The sequence below is a fragment of the Gadus morhua genome, chromosome 6, assembly GCF_902167405.1.
Source record: "Gadus morhua chromosome 6, gadMor3.0, whole genome shotgun sequence".
Classification (NCBI taxonomy): domain Eukaryota; kingdom Metazoa; phylum Chordata; class Actinopteri; order Gadiformes; family Gadidae; genus Gadus; species Gadus morhua.
The window spans coordinates 19,799,409-19,822,563 of NC_044053.1; the positions used below are offsets into that span (position 1 = coordinate 19,799,409).

At 45.9% G+C, this 23,155-nt stretch overlaps 2 protein-coding genes across 3 annotated transcripts in view; one reads left to right on the forward strand and one right to left on the reverse strand.

Moving 5' to 3' along the window:
* Positions 1-3,004, reverse strand: part of LOC115545824 (TOG array regulator of axonemal microtubules protein 1) — a 28,894-nt gene extending 25,890 nt beyond the window's left edge. The window contains exons 1-2 of the mRNA XM_030359268.1: positions 2,867-3,004; positions 1,751-2,412 (exon numbers count right to left, since the gene is read on the reverse strand). The gene's annotated coding sequence lies outside the window, so the exon portion shown is untranslated. The remainder of the gene's footprint in view (positions 1-1,750; positions 2,413-2,866) is intronic.
* On the forward strand, positions 2,557-21,214 carry antxr1a (ANTXR cell adhesion molecule 1a). 2 transcript variants are annotated; one of them, XM_030357857.1, is made up of 18 exons: positions 2,557-3,054; positions 4,883-4,954; positions 5,075-5,146; positions 5,956-6,037; positions 6,162-6,195; positions 6,324-6,403; positions 7,191-7,259; positions 7,414-7,494; positions 8,546-8,606; positions 8,833-8,931; positions 11,136-11,205; positions 11,356-11,434; positions 11,892-11,987; positions 14,043-14,084; positions 14,769-14,864; positions 15,130-15,297; positions 16,305-16,385; positions 19,275-21,214. In XM_030357857.1, exons 1-18 carry the CDS (start codon positions 2,879-2,881, stop codon positions 19,728-19,730), a joined length of 1,914 nt encoding a protein of 637 aa, XP_030213717.1. In that variant the 5' UTR covers positions 2,557-2,878; the 3' UTR covers positions 19,731-21,214. The 2 variants fall into 2 exon arrangements, with proteins under 2 accessions (XP_030213717.1, XP_030213718.1); XM_030357858.1 differs by lacking the exons at positions 6,162-6,195; positions 6,324-6,403.
* The last annotated feature ends 1,941 nt before the right edge of the window (positions 21,215-23,155 follow it).

A 23,155-nucleotide genomic window follows, 5' to 3' on the forward strand; every position in this document is an offset into this window, starting at 1 on the left:
TAATACAATGCTGGCTATAGGATACCGCAGATCTTGAAACAAATATATCACCAAAACACTGATGCTTTGCATCATTGCGTGTGCATGCTATTGATACTGAAAATTGCACCATGTGATGTGACCGTGTGAGGATTAAACCAACCTGAGTTGGACATTAGTGAATCACACATATGAATGCATGCGTTCATATAGGCGCGTGGCGTCCATACGGGCAGGTGGGGCGGCGAACTCCCTGCAAAAGCATGCTCCCAAAAAAAGAGTTCCTCAGTAAATCATTGCTCCAAGTTTATTTTTAATAATGTGATTGTCACATTAACTATCTATAGTTTCTGTAGGTTTTATGATTATTTTGGTCTGTTGATATTAAATTGATGGTGGCTATTCTAATTGAGTTTAACGAGTCATGCAATGTGGGGCAGGGGAGCTCAACGACCGCGTCCCTCCGTATGTTTCTCGCATAACCCTGCAGGCTGTAATAAGAATTGCAATCCGAGACGCCCATATGGTCGTAAAGTAGTCTGCCCCATGGTCATATTCTAGGACTGTAGTTGTTTAAAGTCGAATTACTCCGCCTGTATCTTTCGGCATTGAAGCCTATTTATTTATTTATTTCAGCAGGTATTAAAATTGTATAGGCCTACCTGATTTCATACCTGATTTAAACAGCTGTTATTGAGAAATATCTGATTTCAAAAGTGTTGTTATTGAGAGATTTGCACACATCGTCGTGCCAAGTTCCAAATCGAAGGTCTGCTTGATTGATGACTTCCATTTCTACTTTTCATGTATTTGCAATGCACTCGCTAAGCCTGTTAGATTGTTAAAATAAAATATGGAAGAAATAACTTCCCTATAATGTCGAATTTGTCCTTTGAAATTTTTGACCTTGCAGAGTTGGTGTTTCCATTGCACATAGGCGGTTCTAATTAGCCCGACATCATATGAAGTGTTGCGGATGGCACTTCAAAAGCGTGCAGTAACATTAGGCTATTAGTTTATTTTTAAAACCAAACCTTTCAAACCCGCAAGAAAGACGCTCACATCAATTTGGGGGCCGATTTGAAATCTTTAGTGTCCACTCACACAGGCCACACTCACAGGCTTACTTTAGTGCTCAAAAGTTTGAAACATGGCCGGTTAGCTTTTTCCTTTCGGCTCTGTGTTTCTTTTCCATGCTGAGAACAACACAATAATCAGTTATGCAATTTATTTATTTTTGGGCGATTTAAGTCACCAGTCCAAGACAGATGCTTATGTCCAATGGCCTATTGTTGGCTAGGTCTGTTGGTTTATGGTCTGATAACAGATGCTCATTCAATCAGGGACAATGACAAAATAACATTATTGAAACACCACATCCTTCAAATGAATCATCTACTTTTGACATTCTATAATTGTGGGTTGCACTTGGTGATCATGCATTAGCCCTTAGGGCTAATGCATGATCCCTTGGCCTCCGCGTTTTCTCCCGGAGGCCAAGGGAAGCCAGGCTTCCCTGTTTTTTTGACATCGAATAAAAACATTTATATTAACAGTTTCAGTTATTCTTTGGTGCCGTTTTGCTGTCATTTCTTCCACATTTTCTCGTCTCATGTAGCATTTCAAAATGCGCAAAACAGCGGCCCTCTAAATTTTAAATACTGAATACGCGGTAAAACACGACATTGCCCAATGTATGCCCGCGAAGAAGCCATCCCGAGATGGCATCCCTTGGTGAAAAAAAAGAGAAGGATTAACCAATCAGGCCTACCGTCATGACACTGCCCTCCTGTGATTAGTCAGCAGGGTTCCAAGGGAAGCCATCGGGCCCTTGGCTTCACACCAATCAAATCAAAGTATCAACGTCAACGTAAACAAAGCACGTTTCTATTTTTATCATATTATCGTATAAGCAAGTAGAGTTATGGAGGGTCGAGATTTAGAGTGTTTAGTAAAATTTAACCCAACTGCCACATGGGCAGCATCTAAAAATTAAATCTGACGGCAGGCCAATGTCGAAGCTTCATCTGTGGAGAGAAAGAAGAGTGGTTATTATTGCACTTTAAATGAGTATAGAACACAACCAGTGTGTGCCTCACAGATACAATGTCATGGGCCAGGCAGATGCTATACAAAAGCCACCTCCATGTGCCCACGGAACATCAGGCAGGGATTAAAAGTGACTAGTGAAAAGGCCGTATAAATCATTTCGCTCATTTTATATGTTGTGCTCTACAAATTATTTGTCATTTTTGGTTGGTCGGTATTAATAGATCACTCAACACACTCAGTTATATTTATCATATATATATATATGCAAGTTAAAGTTTATCTCACATTCAGAATACATTCTTCGGATTTTGAGTCTAGCGTCTTCTCTCACCTGCACCAGTAGAGGGCAGTAGTTTTGCGATTTGGTTGTTTGGCGTTTCTCTAAAAACAAGTTTAAAAGTGAGAGGGAGAGGGGAGATGGAGAGGGTGGGACAGAGACAGAGACAGAGAGAGAGAGAGAGAGAGAGAGGGCGATGGAGAGGGGGGGACAGAGACAGAGAGGGGGGGACAGAGAGAGAGAGAGAGAGAGAGAGAGAGAGAGAGAGAGAGAGAGAGAGAGAGAGAGCAAAAATAGTAGGATATTAGTCTTGCTTGCTTTGGCGTATTGTGCAGTTCTCTGCTCAGCGAACGCACTTCGACTTTGAAATAAAAACAATCCGTTTTGCATGCATGTGAGGCTGTCAGCATATTGATGCAAATACCGCCGTGAATCTCCGACCCTTGTCATGCATTCTAATTCCAATCATTTGCGCCCACAGTTAGTCCGTGGACATACGAAGATTTCATCTTTACAAGGGATTATTCTTTTCCTTTTTGTTGCAACTTGAGTACTGACCCTCCACTCTGAATGGGGATCAGTCCGACCGGGATGATGTACTGGGGCAGCGGGTCGTGGACGCCAGTGTTGTTGTTTGGCGCCGTGCTCCTGGTTCTTACTGCTGGGAATAACATTAACCAGGACGGGAGACAGGCCGTCTCCCCCTCATGCACCGGAGAGTTTGACCTTTACTTTGTTTTGGACAAGTGAGTCGGTTCACGCACCCACGCACGCCGTTTATGGTCAAATAAACTCCGGCTGATCAATTAATTTGGCTTGATCATTGAGTCCCTGGTGTTTTCTGTAGGCCTATAAGTTATTGGTAACAGCAGCAATGACATTTGAAATGTAAATAACGAGTGTGTGTGCGTGTGTGTGTTTGTGTGAGATATGAATAATAATCTGCACAATTAATAACTCTGACGCTTTGTTTGAAGTTCATCATAGCGGGGGCTTGACGGTGAATATTTATTTTTTTCCTTCTGTTACTTTTATCCCGGTTTGCCTTTGCCTCAAATCCGAACTGTAAGGCTCTTATCTAGAATTAGATTTACAAACCGCATTTAAGTTTAATTCATTTAATGCAACATCCAGGTAGGCTGCGTGTTTCATGATTCATGTACATTTGTAGTCTCTTATTTGGCGTGAAATGAGCTGACGTAATTTCCACATGCCCACTTATTAACAGCTATACGGACACACAGTTGAAATAGTTTTTGAAGGGATGAAAATAGTTAAAAAGAAAAATTGTAGCAGTCACTTGTGTTTGTTAAATCGTTTTTTTTCTGACTAATCTACAGTTTACGAACATCTGGTTAGACACCTTGCACATTATCTTTCTTCAGCAAAAGCCTTCTCTCATTTGCTGTTTTGTGGTGACCCCTTCACTTCATGTCAGCCTCCTGTCCAGGTCGTCCCTCGCTCTGTAGGCCCTCACTGTCTGCTTCTACGCTCGCTCTTCATCTCTCACTCCCTCTCTCTCTACTTCAGTCGCTCTCTCTCTCTCTCTCTTCCTCTCTAACTCCCTCTCTATCCTTTAGTATCTCTCTCTCCCTCTCTCACTCCCTCTCTCTACTTCAGTCTCTCCCTCTCTCACTCCCTCTCTCTTTCTACGTCAGTCAGTCAGTCAGTCAGTCAGTCAGTCAGTCAGTCAGTCAGTCAGTCACTCTCTCTCTCTCTTTCTCGACACAACCCCTTCTCCATCAGCTCCAGATGTTCCAGCTCCTCAGCCTATTTGGCCTGGCCTGCGTTTGCTGGGACTTGTGTCATGGAAACAGTGGGGGGGAGGTGTCTAGGGAGAGGTGATGGGGAGGAGTGAGAGGGGGATTATACAACAACCTGAAATCCTAGAAGATCTCTACTATTTGCTTAGATTTTATAGACCTACCTTTATCTCCACAGCTCTGAAAACAATACCTTTTGACTTAACAACTTAGCCAAATTATCTAGCGAGGACTCATGGACTCTGCAGTCGTTTGCTGAAGGAGAGACTCCAGAACCATGCAGCCAGCACTCCTACTGGCCCGCGGGCGTTCAGATGCAGGCAGACCGGTTCTTGTGTTCGAGAGCAGAGCAGCGGCGTGCCGGCATGATGAGGGTTAATATATCTGACTCCACTCACGCTGAGGTCATTGCCCGGGCGTTGTGAAAACACAGATAGGGATATGAGAAAGCAAAGCTACGACATCACTTTTTCTCCCCCGCGTGGAATTGCTGTGCTGTAAGGGAATCGCAAGCATTCTGTCCGTCTCGACGATGCCAAAGACTCATTGAGCTACGCTGGCCTTGGGCTGTGAGGATAGGGATGACAAGTGATGAAATGAAAATGAGCAAAAAAACAAGTGTATTGCCAAATAAAGAACATCAGGATGTTGGTTTGCTCATTCTAGGCACCATGAGGCCGGTCTTCTGTATCGGTAGAAATTCATATTCTAGCTTATTATCTGTCTTCTACTCAGATCTGTTTTATAAAATGTGTGTTTCACACAAAAATTTGTGAAATTTTAAATGTTTCCTTGTCATTTGTGTTCGTAGATCTGGGAGCGTACAGAATCACTGGACTGAGATCTATCACTTTGTAGAGCATCTCGCTCACAAGTTCATCAGGTAAGAAACATTCCTCCACCTATCTCTCTTAATAATAAAAAATATATATATAATCTATAATCGCATGAACACATGCCTGCTGGATGAGCTTATCTTTAACCGCGTCTCTCCTCATCTCAGCCCACAGTTGCGGATGTCTTTCATTGTGTTCTCCACTGAGGGGAGGACCCTCATGAAACTCACAGAGGACAGGTGGGTGGTGCTCATCCACTGTTTACTGTGAAGTCAATAAGGAGATGCTTTCATCCAAAGGGACGTCTGGTGAATTCAGATACAGGTCATCAAGGTGCAGGTATAGGTACATGGCACCAGCTATACCTGCTCCTTACCTTTACCTGCTGCTAGGTAAGACCCCTAGCTATACCTGCTCCTTACCTTTACCTACTCCAAGGTAAGGCACTGAGCTATACCTGCTCATTACCTTTACCTGCTCCTAGGTAAGACACTTACAGAATGTGGATGTGTGGAATAAACCCAGTACTTTTCAACTGTGAGTCGGACAACCTGGCTGCTGTTCTTTCCTGCCCCTACTTTGTTCAAGGTTACATGTGTATCATCAAGACGGATGATGGCAATTAAGTACAAGATATTAAAGAAATGCTTGTCGTCAGGAAAATCAAACCTGAATCAAACCCTTTTTTCATCTTCAATCTGGACAAGCACCACGTGCTTTTCTCACACATTGCAGCGTGAACCGCATATGTGTCTGATCACTTCCCAGGCTAGAGTCAGAATATAAAACACGTTTGACTGTTTATGGCTCCCCTGCCATCACCCTGAACAAAAGGCATATTTCCGTTCTATCGATTTGGCAGCCGAGAGAGAATATTTTATTAACTTTCGTCTGTTGCCTGATCTCAGAAATGCTGAACATGTGGGGGCAGTTTATTAATGTTTTTTATGAAGGCAGCTGTTAGCCTCAGGTATGATCCACTGGACTGATGACCAGGGCTTTTGTTTTGATTAGTTGCGGAAATAACGCCTCTCTGTGATTGGGTCAGGGAGCGCATCCGCATGGGACTGGAGGAGCTCCAGCGGGTCCTTCCTGGAGGAGACACCTTCATGCACGAGGGCATCCAGAGGGTGAGGCGACGCTCTCCGCCTGGGTCACACTTGGAAGGCTCTTCTCCTAGAGGTTCTGGACCAGAGTGGCCTCTGGTCCAAACAGCTAGCGTGCTTCATCTTCTGACTTTGCTTCCATCCACAGGCTAGTGAGCAGATCTACTATGGCAACGCAGAAGGTGTGTTGCCTGGGGCTTTTATTTTTTTTGTCATTACTGATCGTGTTTATGGCCATAGCCGTCGAGCAGTGGATTCATGCAATCACAAATAAAAGCGTGTGACCCGAGTGCTCTGGGCCTCCCTGCAGGTTACCGCTCTGCCAGCGTGATCATCGCCCTCACAGATGGAGAGCTGCACGAGGACCTGTTCTTCTACGCAGAGAGAGAGGTGTGAGAGAGAGAGAGAGAGAGAGAGAGAGAGAGAGAGAGAGAGAGAGAGAGAGAGAGAGAGAGAGGGAGAGAGGGAGAGAGGGAGAGGGTGAGGGAGAGGGAGAGGGAGAGGGAGAGGGAGGTGAGAGCGAGAGCGAGGTGAGAGCGAGAGAGAACGAGGAGATGGGCGAGGGACCCAACGTGGGTAGAGTTAAACAATCTTATCAATGGGATGAAGGAATGAAGGAGGGCGTGCAAACTTTGCCCAGGTTAGGAGACTGCAGGTCATCCCCCTACCTTCCCAAAAGATAAATCATGTGCGCACTCTTCTTTACTTCTATGATCCCGGGTGAGTACTGGGGTCCAGGTAACCCCCTCACTGCAGGCCTGGACCTGGGGCAGATGTGTGGAGGAGAACAGTCCTCTGCGCATCTGCATTTGACACCTATGGTTATATATGAGTTCAACCATCCTGAGAGTGGAAACAGATTCTTCAGCTTCAGGCGGCAAGTTCAGAAGCGCTCTCTGTAGATCCGGCCTGTAGCATACCGAGCCTATCATCATGCCTTCCAACACTGTCCTCTTCTCTATCTCTCTCACCATTTAACAACAACAATAACAACAACAAAAAACATCTACAACAGTACCAACTCCAACCACCTCCAGCACCTCCACTGTAATATTGCCCCACCTGTCTGTGGAGGGCCATCCAGACCCAGGCTCGAGGGGCGTGGCACAGACTACTATGTCTGGGAAGGTGTAATGGAGGCCAGGCGTTAAACCTCTTCTTCCTGTCTGCCCTCCAGGCTAACCGGTCCCGCAGCCTGGGCGCCTCCGTCTACTGCGTGGGGGTCAAGGACTTCAACGAGACCCAGGTGGGTGGCTCCTGCTCCTCACACACCGTGCATGAGGAATCAAACCTGCGTACCCACACACAGAGCTACCATTCCTACGTTGTGTATAATGCTGAAAGGAAAATGACCTGCATGCAGTGCTTACCTGATGAGTTTGCTGATGGTTTTCCTTCAGCTGGCCAACATCGCTGATAGCAAAGACCACGTGTTCCCCGTCAACGACGGCTTTGAGGCCCTGCAGGATGTCATCGACTCGGTGAGTACCTCAGACTCCCTCTCTGCCTCTCTATGGACAGCCCATATGTAGCGGATATAACACTTTTTACATAGTAATTACTATGCAGAAAATCATTTTTCTCCTACAGTATCTTACATTACGTGTTGACTCAAGGGTCTAAACAAACAAACCAGAGGTATTGGTGTGGGAGAACTAGACCATCCATCAGGGTATTTCCAGGAATTCCTGAACTACCTGGACTTACTGTATGTTTTGAGGAAGTTAATGATCAGGGTCAAAGGTCAAACAGCTGGGGGTCATCAGGATAGCATAACCCTGAAAGCTGTTTTATAGGTTTTTCACAGGACAGCTGTTTAGAATTAACAGGGCTTTTCAAAGACACAAACAACAACAACAGCTACTGGAGACTAAAACCACAGAGGACAACATATATAGCAAATATAGTAAGAGCACTAAATAAATAGTAATAACTTAAAGGTCCCATGGCATGAAAATTACACTTTATGAGGTTTTCTTACGTTAATATGAGTTCCCCTAGCCTGCCTATGGTCCCCCAGGAGCTAGAAATGGAGTTAGGTGTAAAGCGAGCATTAGGTATCCTGTTCTGCCTTTGAAAAAACCAAGCTCAGACGCGCCGATTTGGAATTTTCCCTGTATGTCGTCATACGGGGACATGCTAACTCCCCTTTTTCTGCTTTGCCCCCTTAATTGGTCCATGCTTTGCATGCACAGAGAATTTGGCCCGCCAATGAGACATCAAGCTACGACTGTGCGAGCGCCACATGAGTGTGTCTGTGTGTGAATGCACACACTGTAACGCAAGTGTTGTACACTTCTTTGTTATTTGGATAACCGTTTCTGCTGTCGGGTTCTCTAACATCTCTGGTATTTCCACACCGAGACTTGTTGCTTTATTTACATTGGCTTCAGACTGGCCACTGGGGATATTGATTATAACTAAGATAATGATATGTGATATGATGATAATAATATAATCCCAAATTGATATATAATCCCCCTATTTCCCTAAACTAAACTTAATTCTCCCTGATATGCTTCTCCACATAAGATTCTGAAAAAGTCCTGCATTGAGATCCTGGCTGCGGAACCTTCTAGTATCTGTGCTGGAGGTAAGGACAGCTATCCAGAACCCGTCCATCCAGCTTAAACCCCTGTTCTACCCTAGACACAGCATCCATTAGGACACCTGCTGCTTCATCTACCGCAGGACGTAACTCTGACCCCTAGATCCACACAGGACACATCTCAGTCTGTCACTATCATACAGCCATACCGTACTGTGTCTGCCGCTAGGCGTGGAATGACTTGTTGTTGTTCTCTTTCCTCTACGGCCAGAGTCTTTCCAAGTGGTGGTCCGAGGAAACGGGTTCCTCCACGCCCGGAACGTGGACAAGGTTCTGTGTAGCTACCGGATCAACGACACCCTGACTAAGAGTGAGTGGAATTGAAGCAAACATCAAAGTCAACGAATGAGTGTGGGAAGCTATTCTGAGCAGATGTTACTAATGGTGAGTGCATGACACTGTTCTCCCCTGTCTCAACACAAATATCACAACCTCAAGTGAATTTCAGTTGTCAGCCAAACTGAAACAGTTAGAAGATCTCTCATCTCTGCAGGAGACTGTTGTCGTTCTTCCTGTTTGTGGAAATCTCGCTGAAATTCCCCAAAGTGAACAATCAGAGAGCTGCCCTCAGCGCCCTAAGTCAATAAGTAGCCGTTGTGTTGGGTCTGTTTCTTCCACGGCTGTTTTCCTGTTAAACACCAAGCAGGTGGGGATACAGAGCCAGAGGGAATAGAGGATAGCGTTCCTCACACGAGTCAGGAGGGGGAGCGTCCTTACACTCCTATGATCTTCACGAGTATACATAATGGTTTCTACCATGCAGACATTAATACCAGTGACCATGGAACGGCAACGCTATGAGGCTGCTGAGCCAACAGGCGCCAGAGAGAGGATTCGGCCAATGCTCCTGTTATTGATCCCTGCTGTGGAAAGCCTTTAGATGTCGCAGAGGCTTTGCACACCATTTTACTTAATGCTCTCTCTCTTGTCCACTGGTGCCATAAACGTGCGATCCCTTCCCCATTACGACAGCTTAATGTTTCCCTGTAACCGACTATTGGCCAACGTTCAAATCACATCAAGGGCGGCATGGAATCAATTGTGGTGAGAAGGCGTTGACGTCAGTTCCATTATCTCTTCAGAGACCGCTCCATCAGATAGCCCTACCTCTTTAACCCTCCCCTGGAGCTTGTTGCCATCGCTCGCTGCAAAGGACAAACATGGCGATGAAAGCAATGAGGTCACAGATCTCCTCGGGTACACGTATACGCTTATCTGTGAGGTCAGCCTCTGGGTGGAGGTCAGCCTCTGAGTGGAGGCTGCTCATGGTGGGCCTTGTCTCAGTCTATTTCAGCCTTTCTCTCCACCCTCCTCCTTAAGCACAGTGAAACAGCGAGTAAAGGAAGGAGTCACTGAGTTGTAGGTACATGTGTTGAGCAGCTGAATCCGTGTCTGAGCCTGTGTCTCCAGGAGGAACGGCAGCAGCTTGTACGCCTAGACGCTGAAATGTGGCACAGAGATGTTATATGGAAGATTCCCTTCCGTAGAGCCATTTGGATCCATTTTTCTAATCAAAAGACAAATCATGACCATTTCCTCTTAAGATACCTGCTTCATCAATGATAATGTCTCTCCTGTAAGCTTTCAAATTGAAAGAGCCAGCCCAGTCAGCCGGCCTTTTAGCAGTGCATTTCATACAGAAGAAGAGGCTGATGCACGTGTCAATAAAACCTGACCTTCCAGGGGGCTCCACGAGTAAACACACTCAGAAAACAGTGTCATGATCACGGGCGTCTGCCCAGCTTCCATCTTCTCATGGAGGAGATTAAACGCTGCAAACATGATCCCCATGGAGATCAGCCTCAGCACTAATTAGTCGTACTTTCTTTATAGTCACTGGCGCTGTGTGGTTAAACCCTCCTCCCTCCTCCTCTCCTTAAGTAGGCCTTCTTTCCTCCTGAGGCCTTCTTTTGTAAATGGTGCCAGGCCTTTCAGAGCAGCAGGTAGCCTTGATGCATGGATACCTTAGCTGTGTTTGTACTGGTGGAGGACTCTCTTGGTGGCGGTGGTGGACCCTCCAACCTGCAGGGTGTTTCTGGAGCGTTCCTGCAGCTCCCATGTTGATGTCCTCAGTGGTCGGCAATGCTCTGCCTCCGCCAGGACAAACAACTGGACTCTGATCCATGCTGCTTCGAGCCAGTTGGACGATAGTCCTCCAAAAACAGAGAGCTATGGCAGATTGAGGACGCCGGTTTGATGGGGTTTGAAACTATCAAGCACTGTTATAAAGTGTGGTTGGATAGGGAAGAATCCATGAACACCTTTCATTTCAGTGGGCCAGCGTGCATTTACTTACTTTAGTTAGTTAAGTGGATTGGTCATGGATTCTTTAATCTATAATTATCTCAAGTTTTGAAGTTAATCGGCCATGGAAAGTCACAATAAGCCGACTGTATAATTAATTATTCAAAGTTTGTAATGGAAGAGCTTGCTGTGTCAATGGCTACACCACCTACTGGAGTAGCATCAGAGGAGAGGTTGGTGGACTGACCCTTTCCCCTTCCTCCTCTCCAGTGGAGAAGCCTTTGATTGTGGAAGACACATATCTTCTATGCCCTGCCCCAGTCCTCCAAGAAGAAGGAATGTAAGTTGAGCATTCAAATAAGCATTCACTTTATGCAACCAAATCTTTCTCCTGGCTTCTTTATGTCTCAGAAACAACAAACCTTCAGGATGGAGTTGATGTGAACCATGGAGGAGGAACATGAGCCCCTTCTTCCTCCCTCTCTTGCAGGGCGGCCAACCTCTACGTCAGCATGAACGAGGGCCTCAGCTTCATCTCCAGCTCCGTCACCATCACCACCGTGGGCTGTGTGAGTTCCCTGGGGCTGCAACACATTGTACTTAGCATCATGTAGCATCTTATCCTAGCTATCTTTGTAGACAGGAATGGGTTTACCAAGCAATTGTTAGTGCTTGGCACTTGTTCCGAATAACAGCCTTGCTGTACCGACAGCACTATATTGTTTCTCTTTCTTCTGACAAATATAATTATTGTAAGTGGCTGGATAAATTCCCTAAATGTAAATGCTGTCTGGCTTTACCTTTATATTTTATTCACTTCATTCTTTTAACTGCTTATCCACCGTATGTCGAGGTACACTTGATCGGTTATCAATGACTTATCCATGACTCAGAACAGCATGTAGAGGAGCAGTCTGGTCTCTGAATTGTGGTACTGGTCCGTAGTGGGGAGAGGATGATGATGATGATGATGATGATGATGATGATGATGATGATGATGATGATGATGGCTCTGTTCTGTCACAGTCAGATGGGACCATCCTGGCCATTGCTCTGCTCATCATGATGCTGCTGCTAGTGCTGATTCTGCTGTGGTGGTTCTGGCCTCTCTGCTGCACCGTGGTGGGTTGAGTACACTGGGAAGGGTTTAGTAGACTGGGAAGGGTTCACGGGACTGGGAAGTTGGATGTACACACTGTGATGGGTTTAATACAATGGGAAGGGTTGGTACACTGGGAAGGGTTAAGTAGACTAGGAAGTGTTTAATACACTGGGAAGGGTTTAGTACACTGGGAAGGAGTTGAGTAGACTGGGAAGGGTGGATGTATACACTGTGATGGGTTTAATACACTGGGAAGGGTTGGTACACTGGGAAGGGTTAAGTAGACTAGGAAGTGTTTAATACACTGGGAAGGGTTTAGTACACTGGGAGGGGTTTGAGTAGACTGGGAAGGGTGGATGTATACACTGTGATGGGTTTAATACACTGGGAAGGGTTGGTACACTGTCGGGGTAGATGTATTCACTGGGGAGGGTTAATGCACACACAAATACACACACACACACACACACACACACACACACACACACACACACACACACACACACACACACACACACACACACACACACACACACACACACACACACACACACACACACAGACACACACACAAACATAAACATGAAACCGTGCCTTCGCTCTCGCATATGAATTTATGTTGAACATTAATACACAGATGGGCTGATAAACGAAAACATCAGGGGGCCTGCAGCCTAATTAAACCTCATATAATGGGATAATGTCTTTGGCAGGTGTGTTTTGTCTTGCCAACGCCCCCAGTAGGGCACCTTGTTAACCCAAACAACATTCCCCTGATGGGAAGGTGAGGTTAGGAACGGATCCGCGTGTCTTTGACCTCTTTGACTGGCAGACGGACTTGCCTACACAGAGGTCAAGGCCACCAGGTGAACGCGTGCTCCAGTAATTACACTGCTGTTGGAATAATGGAGGTCACAGCTGGAGGGGTCACGTTCTCCCCACAATATATTGACAGATGAAAACCAGAGAAGAGGCAGTAATACTACTGTTGAATTTGATCCTTCTCTGACTAGGAGTACAGAACATCACTTCCCTGAACAAGGTTTTAAGTACTTCTGATTGTGTTTTGCCAATCTCCAGCTGCACCAAACTCAATAGAAATGGAATATGTGGGACATCTCTGCAGCTATCAACCACAAAAAATCTGAACATCCATTTCAATTGACCAGAAGGTTCTCTCTGATCCGTCCATCCTTGACTGAATGTGAATCTCCTCATGGTAATGAAGAGATTCATTGTCTCATTACAAACCTCCTTTTACAGCATTGGAAACAGAAACGGCGAGCGTGGCCAGAGAAAGAACAGCTTTCTGTTTTTTACAACATGGCAGTGCCTCTCTTTTCTTCTCACTTCACTTCCCTTTATTTTCCCCGTAACCGGGCGCTATTTCGGAAAGTGACGCTACAGTTACCATGGTGATCTAGTTTGGCCTCCAAGCTTCGGAGCACCAAAAGGGGAAAATCAACGTCCCAATCAGGTCATTTTTCCAACGACAAAAGTAAAGAGACTTATGCCTGCTGTTGTTGGAGGAAAACACTGATAGATCACCCAGTGACATAAAGTAAACACAGGACTACCAGTAACAAGCACCTCCGTGCTCTCAATGCACGTGCAAAATAGTTTTATAATTTGTCATTATCGTTCTCTGGTCCTCTAAGTTTTAAAACTGCAACTTTAGTACGTCTATTTGTCTGTCCTTTAGTACGTCTATTTGTCTGTCCTTTAGTACGTCTATTTGTCTGTCCTTTAGTATGTCTATTTTTCTGTCCTTTAGTACGTCTATTTGTCTGTCCTTTAGTATGTCTGTTTGTCTGTCCTTTAGTACGTCTATTTGTCTGTCCACTGCAAGAAACAGTATTTTTGTTGTTGCTCTCTCCCTCTCCTCCAGAAAGGGGACATTCTAGGGTCCTTCCTTATATGGAGGAAAGACAACATCCTGGATGTTTTGTTGTGAAATTACTCCGTCACAGACATTTTGAGATCTACAAAACTAAAACCTGGAATGTAATCACATTACTTGCTTGTTTGAACACTGGACCCTGCGTTCTCCTCACGCTGTAAACCTTACTTTTCAGATTATCCACGAGCCCCCCCCACCCGTCTCAGACGAGAGCTCGGTGAGCAGCACTTTCATCTCACATCCAAATGGTTTGAATTCTGGGGTAAAGATAAAGAAATAAGGAGTCATTTCTATAATGTTGGGAAATCAGCACACCGTTGAGAGGGAGTACTTCTCAGGAATGTTTTTCTGTTGAAGTATCTCTTTGATTTCCTGCGGCAATTATTTCAAAACAGTTAAAAATACTTAAGCTAATTAAATACATTACAGTTTAATCGGTTGGATAACTCTCGGTTGGTAGCCCTTGTGGAATGGCTAAATGCTTAATGGTTTCAACATGTTTTTTAATCAGCATTTCCTCAGAACTGAAATAAATACTGACAAAAAAAAACTGAACCAAAACAAGCAGAGACACCTGTGGAAGGAATGAGAAGACGAATTTAGAGGTGTTGGTTCCTCCAGTCCAGCTTTGTGATCAGTGTTTAAACATCACTATGCTACCTTTGCACTGCAGCTATTAGCTCCTTTCATTTCTAAAGAATAAAAGCATCCCATCCATGACACATCACTCCAGGCGTTTTATCCCTACTAATCGGTTTATTCTGCTCCAGCGTGGAAACATTTTAAGCGATAACTGTGGCTACAGCTCGAGCCACTAGAGGGCGCTACAGGGAAAACGTACATAGTGCAGGTTTAACATGGAGCAGTTCTTCATGGAATGAACCAGACCTCCTCCCAACAGGACGATGAGGACTTTGACGCACCCAAGAAGAAGTGGCCCACCGTGGACGCCTCGTACTACGGGGGCAGGGGGGTTGGTGGGATCAAAAGAATGGAGGTGAGCATTGTTTTTAATAAAGTACAGCTTTACTACAGCCATGTACGTTGTGCTACCAAACTAAAAGTTAACTTAATATTCACCCTATAAAAAGTCTGAACCATGATGGCAAAAGATTAACTATTGATGAATAGTTCATCTTTGTAGTTCGTAGTAGTTCAACTTTGCAAAAGATAAACTATTATAGTTTATCTTTTGCCAACACCGTTCAGAAAAACAGTGATATAAATTTCTGATTTCCATGTGTCTTTATTTCCTTCTCCAGGTCCGCTGGGGGGAGAAGGGCTCCACTGAGGAGGGGGCAAAGCTTGAAAAGGCCAAAAATGCCAAAGTGAAGATGCCTGCGCAGGAGTACGCCCCTCCTCCCACTCGGGTTCTGAACAATGGCATGCGGAAACCCTCCGGCCCACGCAAGTGGTACTCCCCCATCAAGGTGCTCGCCTCCCCCAGCCTCAGGCAACATTTACATTCACAGCATTTGGCAGGCGCTTTAGCCAAAGCACCTTAAAACGGTTCATACACACATTCACACACCGACGGCGGAGACAAGCATGCAAGACAACAGCCAGCTCGTCTGGAGCAGTTAGGGTTAGGGTTCTTGCTCAGGGACACCTCGACACTCAGCTAGGAAGAGACAGGGATCGAATTAGCAAACTGAGTTCATGCCCTCCAGTGGGATGAATGCCCCCCATACCTCTATCTTAAAATAAATTACGAATAAATAATAATAATGCGTATTAGAAAAAGTTAAATGAGCAATTTATGCTCATTTAAGGGGCCACCCTTAATTGCAAATACATTTCACAAGATTCCCTGTCCATAGAATCCCAAAGAGCCCATAATGTCCACCATCCATCTATCCCAGATGGGGCCATGCTAGCGATGGGAGGGGTTTATTGTTATGTCACAGTGAGGGAAGTATCAACCGTGGTCAGGTAACAAACCAAGGTGACTGCTAGCACGCAGCTCCCATTCCCTGGGCCAGGAGGATGTGAAAGGGAAGTGTTCCAACTGGTCGTCCCTGCCAGCAGGGGATAGCTAACACAAAGCAGACCTGTCTACACTGACCTCCAGGGGAGCACAACTGCAGAGCCAGCAGTTTTCTTGCAAGGAAACTGATTTAAAAAAGCTTTATGCATTGAACAATACAAAAACTGTTTGTTAATTAAAGTTAAAACGTGTTCAATAAGCTTCTAGTCTGAGCATTAGTGGATAAACCTAGGACTAGGAGGGCGGATGGTGTGTGTGTGTGTGTGTGTGTGTGTGTGTGTGTGTGTGTGTGTGTGTGTGTGTGTGTGCGTCTGTGATCACCTGACCTGTTGTGTCCTATAACTTTTTACCTTTTCTATGAAGCATGCTTCTTTGGTATCATGGATGTACTAGTTGACTACTAAAACAATATTATTTTCAATGGTTACTCATAGTTCGTTTTTTTCGTAGGGCAAATTGGACTCGCTATGGGTGTTGTTAAGAAGAGGATATGACCGCGTGTCTGTGATGAGACCACACCCAGGGGACAAGGTAAGATGATAAAACTGCACCAATGAAAGCACTGGACTTAAACTGTAATCTTTGACCGTTGTTCTGAATTTGTTAACTTGGCTTTGTTTAGGATTTGGCAGCGTTTTCAATTAGCGTGTAAAGACCAGCAGCTGTGAACATTTAAGCACGAGGACGAATCTTGTGGTTGGTTTTATTAGCTTTTATCCGAGTCTCGCATAGGACGTTTTCCTGAATGCTAATGTAAAGAAAGAGCACAGTGCTTTCACTGTTAATGAGCTATCGGGACACCGTACTGAAGACAGGGCCTCTAAACCTCCCTCGTTTCAGAGGGTATATGTTGAAATGTATTTCTCCCCAGGAGCAATTATTTCAAAAACATTTAAAAGTGGTGGAGGATTGGCCAACGTTTCCAATCAGCCTGAGAACGAGGAGCAGCTGTGAGCCGTGAAGTATGCATTGAACCTCGAGGCTGAGGAGACATGTGGTTGGTGGGTCGGTTTTAGTAGTGCTACAACACCAGGCTACAGAAAGCCCAATCTGGGGAAGCCATTATGATAGCACACATATTACTCTCCTCAGTGGTGAAGTCTTCTTGAGCACGAACAACAGCCTGGCTCGCTCTTGGCAGCTCAGACTCATCAGGATTTACAAGTGCTGAGCGTTGAAATGCTTTGTACAGTATGTAACCACAGCGCAAGCGTGTTGCCCAAGGAGACGGCTGTCATTTGTCATACGAAACGGTCATGGGTAGCAAGTACAGTAATATTGAGCGGTTAATTTTTTGAACAAATCGTATTGGTATTGGCCAAAAAAATTCTGTGTGTCCAAAGATGGATGGAGAATGTTAAATGCTTAAGGGATAATTGGTGTAATTGTATAAACAATCTTGACAGATCATTCAGTCTGCAGCCATTTGGAAGAGCTCACCGAACATTTGATGCAGAGCGTTTGCAGCTCTCCTAGCTACTCGTGTCCGCATGTATTTTAAAGCATGAGGTTAAGAAAAGTTTTTTTCAAATAAAGTAAAGAAATTCTAAAGTAATTGGTTTTAACATGATTGCGAAAGTTGAAAGAATATATTTCTTTAAGATTGAAAAAGTTTGAAGTACGATAACTGTTAAGGAGGTCTTTGGAACAAAGCAAGCATTGACACACAATATATTGTTTGTTTTGTGCGTGAAAAGCACAGAATATTCATTAGGCTCGCTCCATAAGCTCTGCCAACTCCTCCTTCTATTATCAGGCGTGGCAGAGCATGGCGTTCCATCCATAAAGCGTTCATTAGTACACAGGAAGTGAGAAATCCCTAACTGTCTGTGGTGATTAGTGGAAAGAAAGGCTTTTCTGATAGCACTTAGAACCCCTGGTTAAAGCCCTTAGGTACCATTAAACCAGGGCAGGAGACAGGCATCAGGTGGGGGTCTGGATGGACGGTTCTCTAGATCCTAGATTCTTGTCCTGAAGTTTAAGAGCAGCCACTCAGAATAATAGGGGAAACTTTGGAACCCGGGTTTGACAAATGGAGTCGATCAGAGACAAGAACAGCTGTACTGGATCTGGTTCCCTCAGAGGCACTGCATGCCTCTACCTCTCCAGGTACCTCTCGCAAAGTGTTCTCCTCAGGTCCAGCTATCTCCAGTTCCAGCTATCTCCAAGTCAAGCTATCTACAGGTCCTGGTATCCAAAGGTCTTGGTCTCTTCGGGTCCACGTATCTCCAGGTCCTGGTATCTCCAGATCCTGGTATCTACAGATCCTGGTATCTCCAGGTCCTGGTCCCTCCAGGTCCTGGTATCTCCAGGTCTCTCCAGGTCCTGGTCCCTCCAGGTCCTGGTATCTCCAGGTCTCTCCAGATCCTAGTCCCTCCAGGTCCTGGTATCTCCAGATCCTGGTCCCTCCAGGTCTCTCCAGGTCCTGGTCCCTCCAGATCCTGGTATCTCCAGGTCTCTCTAGGTCCTGGTATCTCTAGGTCTCTCCAAGTCCTGGTATCTCCAGGTCCTGGTCCCTCCAGGTCTCTCTAGGTCCTGGTATCTCCAGGTCCTAGTATCTCTAGGTCTCTCCAGGTCCTGGTATCTCAAGGTCCTGGACTCTCAAGGTCCTGTCTCCCCAGGCACCTTAAGGTTTACGTTGTCTTCACTTCACTGGGTTTTCAGTATTCTGCCCCCCCCCCCCCCCACCCCATACACTCAATGGAGATTGACAGCTAGTACATTGCTCACACGGTCTTTTGACGTCTGTGGCGGACACTTGAGTTTAGTCGGTGTAAAAACGGTATGGGTTACCGGCGACTTTGAAAGACTGTAGCCTAAAGCGCTTTGAGCACACATTCAGTTCCATTTTTTGTAGCGCAACCCAAAAAATCCAACCAAAATGTTTCTAGTAAAGAGTGTATATGCAGCAGGGCTGTGTCCTTTAACTTTGTTTAGGAATCAAGTCCAGTTTGGGAAGGAAAATTCAAATCCATTATGTTGTGTTCAGTCCCAAAACGGCTGTGTGCCGTGGGCTTTGAGCCCATGACCCTTGTCTAACCACAACAGCTTAACAAAATAAGAGAGGGGAAGGAGTTCCAAGTGTCCGTCAAAAAGCCCTCCTCCTTTCTTCCTGTCAGGACGAGGGGAGCCAGGTATAGAGGTGTTTACAGGTTCAGGGGTCCGCTTGAAGTCAGTAAACAATTTTTTGTCTCTGGGGCTGGCAGGGGGGCTAAGGCCCCGGGAAGACCCTTGGACTGAAGTCATTCGTTAATACTGTTCTTTTTCCACACTGACTTCATTCTTGAAGTTCAATTTCTCCCATACACTCTCACCCTTCTCCTGATGTGTGTGTGTGTGTGTGTGTGTGTGTGTGTGTGTGTGTGTGTGTGTGTGTGTGTGTGTGTGTGTGTGTGTGTGTGTGTGTTTGTGTTATTCCAGGGCCGCTGCATCAACTTCAGCCGGATCAAGTCCAACCCCCTGCCCCGCTACCCGCAGTACACCAACAACCCCTCTCCCTCCTACAGCCCCCCCTCAGACTGCAGCCCGCCCGCCCCCCAGGGCACTCTCCCCCCCACCCCCACGCTGCCCTCGCCCTCCTGCTCCCCCTCGTTCTCCTTCTCTCCCTTGCCCCCCATGCCGCCGCCAAGCTCCTCCCCCCCACCTACCCCCACCACCCCGACCCCCCCAAGCTCCGCCCCCCCACCTCCCCCCACTATCCCTCCCCCTAACCTCGCCCTTCCTCCCCTGGCTCTGAAAATTCCAGCGCCCCCGTCGGCCCCCCCTAGCCCAACCCCGCCCGCCTCCCCCACCGGCGCCCTGCCCCCCATGCCCCAGGGACCTCCACCTGTAAGAGCTCCGCCCCCGGCCCGCCCACCGCCCCGCCCCACCCTGTAGGGCTCCAGCGGTGGGGGCCACCACAGGAAACGGCTGGGTGAACCTGCGGGGCCGTCTGCCCGCAGCGACTCCCGATTTCACTGGCTAGCACGAACCTGCGTGCGCTTCGAGCTAGCGGAAAACATTGTTGTGATGTCCGGCTCTCTGGGAATGGACGCGCTAGAAGCTAGCACAACTCTTTTTTGGCTATCTGTTTTTACAGGGACATGTGTACACGTTTAGCCCAGCAGTGTGATTGTTGCCACGCTTGACGGACAGACAGAGAGGCGTCCAAAGGGGGTTAGCTCATGCAAAGGAGGCCAGTTGTGCTGAGCAACATCTGCCATGGCCTTCAGAGCTTCATCTGGCCTGCGGTCGTCCTCCACACGAATACTACAAGAGGTCGATGTTCCCAAAGTACGTTGGGCAGTATATTGCTAATGTTCGGTTTTGCCTGATAACAATCAAAAATGGTGAGCAGTCTATAGCTGAAATTATTCCAGAAAACATATAAAAAGGGATAATTCAGAGGAATCATTATAAGGTGCCTTTCCAACGTTTTATTATTTGCATGTAATATCAATATCATGAAGTTATGTTTTTTTAGAAGCAAATCTTCATTGTTTCTACAATTGTTGTAGTTTCCTGTTTTATTGGTTAGTATAAGTATTTGTTTGTGTCAGATTAATCATCTTTTTGAAGTTGGAGAATGAACAAAAGGCAAATTTATCCAGGCAAGCGTATCAAGGTAGATGTTGAACACTAAAGGCTTAGTTACGGTTCCATGTCGACGCAATGCAAGGGGTTTTATGGACCCATTATGTCCTTGCGGAATTTCCTTGCGTCCACCGCAAGGTCCTAACATGCGCCTTCCAATAATCGTATCATTGCTGGACGCAGCAGCAAGGGCTGTGATTGGTCCGCTCACTAAAAAACCTGACGCAGAACCAAAACAGGTTCACGACTGCGTCGAAACATCTGCTTGGTCAGTGCGTTGCGTCGACTTGGAACCATAACTGAGCCTTAAAGCTAACGATGACTTGCTTCATGATGCACATTCAAGTAAAATCATATCATTAATGTAGGCACTTAGCTGTCGAAATGACTAACAAACCAGTGCAGGGGCAATTTGGAATTCTGGCACATTAGTTGGACTAGTACTGGGACCCAGTAACAGGCTGGGTCCCATTCTAAAGTGATCAACAATCCAGGTGAAGACTTGTTGAGAAGAATGTCATGTTCCCAAATCCGAATGGGCTTTAGCCTAAGTGATTTGGTTGAAACCATATGTATGCAGTGCGAGGAACGCCAAGAAAAATACACAGTCACAGACATTATGCTACCTTTCCCCGGCGTGGCATTGGGGCTGAACGGGAAAGCAGTGCAGGACTGCAGGGTTGTCCGCGCTGACCAGACCTGGATGACAGCTCATGGAAAACCAAGACCTTCCATCGCCAGATGCATTGACGACGCGTGTTAAAACAAAGAGTTCTGTTAAATGGAAAGAGATGCTTTTGATTCGTCCCTGCCAGGCCCGCCACTCCCTAAACGCAAAGTACGCAGAGTGCGTAGGGCACCAAGTACCTGGGGGGGGGGGGGGGGGGGGGGGGGGCACCAAACATTAAGGTTTGTAAAAGAAAAAATAATATTAAAAAAATACATAAATTAGTTATGAAGAGGTCCACCTTTGTTTTTTCTTAATTGTATAACCTATCACTCAACGGCTAAAGGCTTCACATACACACGTTTAAATAATGCTGCTCGATTTCTCATATAAATCATCAACCATTATTTTCCCACGGTGGTGCTGTCACTTTGTGGTTATCATTCTGACTTTAGCATTGCATTGCATTGAAGCTCAGTGCCTCTGAGTCCATAGGCTACCCAAATCCTACACAATACATTTACACTTAGCATCCAAAGGCACTTTCTATAGAACCAAGTGTAAAGCACTAACAAACGCTAGGTTAACCCATTCCCGTAAACAACAAATAAGCTAGGATAAGCTACACAATGCCAAGTACTTTTTGTGCAAGGACGTACAACATACAATAAGTGCGTACATTAAGTGCCCGCTACACCAAAACGTGTGAATCAATAAGATCAATTGGACGTGGGGATCTGACACCATCGATAAATAAAGTTGAACGGTGGACCCGGTTATGTGTTTGCAACGTGCTGCAGACATAGCAGCACACCTCAGTCACTCTGAGAGGGGAACGCGTGCGCGGCGGGTTGAACGGCTAACTGCATCCAGATGTTCACATGAGTTATGTCACATGCTGGAGTCGAGTAGGCTAGCGTGGAAAAAAGTAGACACAACCTAATCCCGGGGGGAACGTGGACAGCCTGCAAGCAAAAAATGCTGGTGTTTAATTTTTTGGACACAACTGTGATTATGGAGATAGGGCAGAAGGAATAGATCAGCTGGTGCAAGACATGCCCTCTAAACATAGTCTATACTCACTGACAGATACACAATGTACGTTTATTTGAATACTCAATTTTTTTTTACCTACAACTCTTAACATGTATGGGCATTTAGAGGTTTTTAACCAAGCAGCTGGATAAAGAGACACCAATCACACTTGCTCTACTCCAAAAGCTAAGTGTTAAGCAATCAAGAATCATCAATATAAGTCGAAAAGGCCAATTAAGCAAACTGGAATGTTATTGTCTGTGCCTTGCAGACGGATTCAAATGACACTTTACGTTTGTTTAAAATTGATCGCTTGCCTTACTTTCAGAATGAACTGTGGATATAATCAAACATAGGCGCTTTATTCAAGCTAATGGGGGGTATTTGACGGTACGTTGCACTTGCAACCAGGGTAATCTTGGCCCTCGGACCAAAATTGTTCTATATACCCGTAAATTCAATTTAGAAGAGAAAACAAAACTTTTTGATCAATTCGAAATGACTGAGTATCTAGGCACCCCACTAGGGCCATTGTTGCAGGCAAACAGTAAAATAAATGTGCGTCACTGGTTTTCTTTCCTTGACGCTGAAGGTCAATGGATACTTCAGGTCGACTCTGAAAAGGTTGCCTTTAGGAGCCAACTAGGACGTGATGGGGTGTGTGCGCAGTCAGAAGGAGACAGTTCCTCAACCAGACTTCTTTTAATGACTGCAGACTGAAATGGATGGAAAAGCTCCAGAGGGCACCGCAGTTGGAAATATCTGAACTACTACTACTTCAACCGAATCCATTCAGTGTTGCAAACAATATTTGAACTTCTCAGCCATTCCTCGAGCTGTTTATTCCGTCATCATGGCTCACTTCCAGCTGGCCCTGTGTGTGCTGTGTGAGAGCAGCCGTGGTCCTCCTCAGGGCTTTGAGCAGAGGCCTCCATCCCCTGGGCTCCACTTTGTGGGTTTTCACCGTCTGCTCCTCCATCAGGACTCTAGCAGTCCTCTGGGACCTGGCGTCCTTCTGAACCCCGTT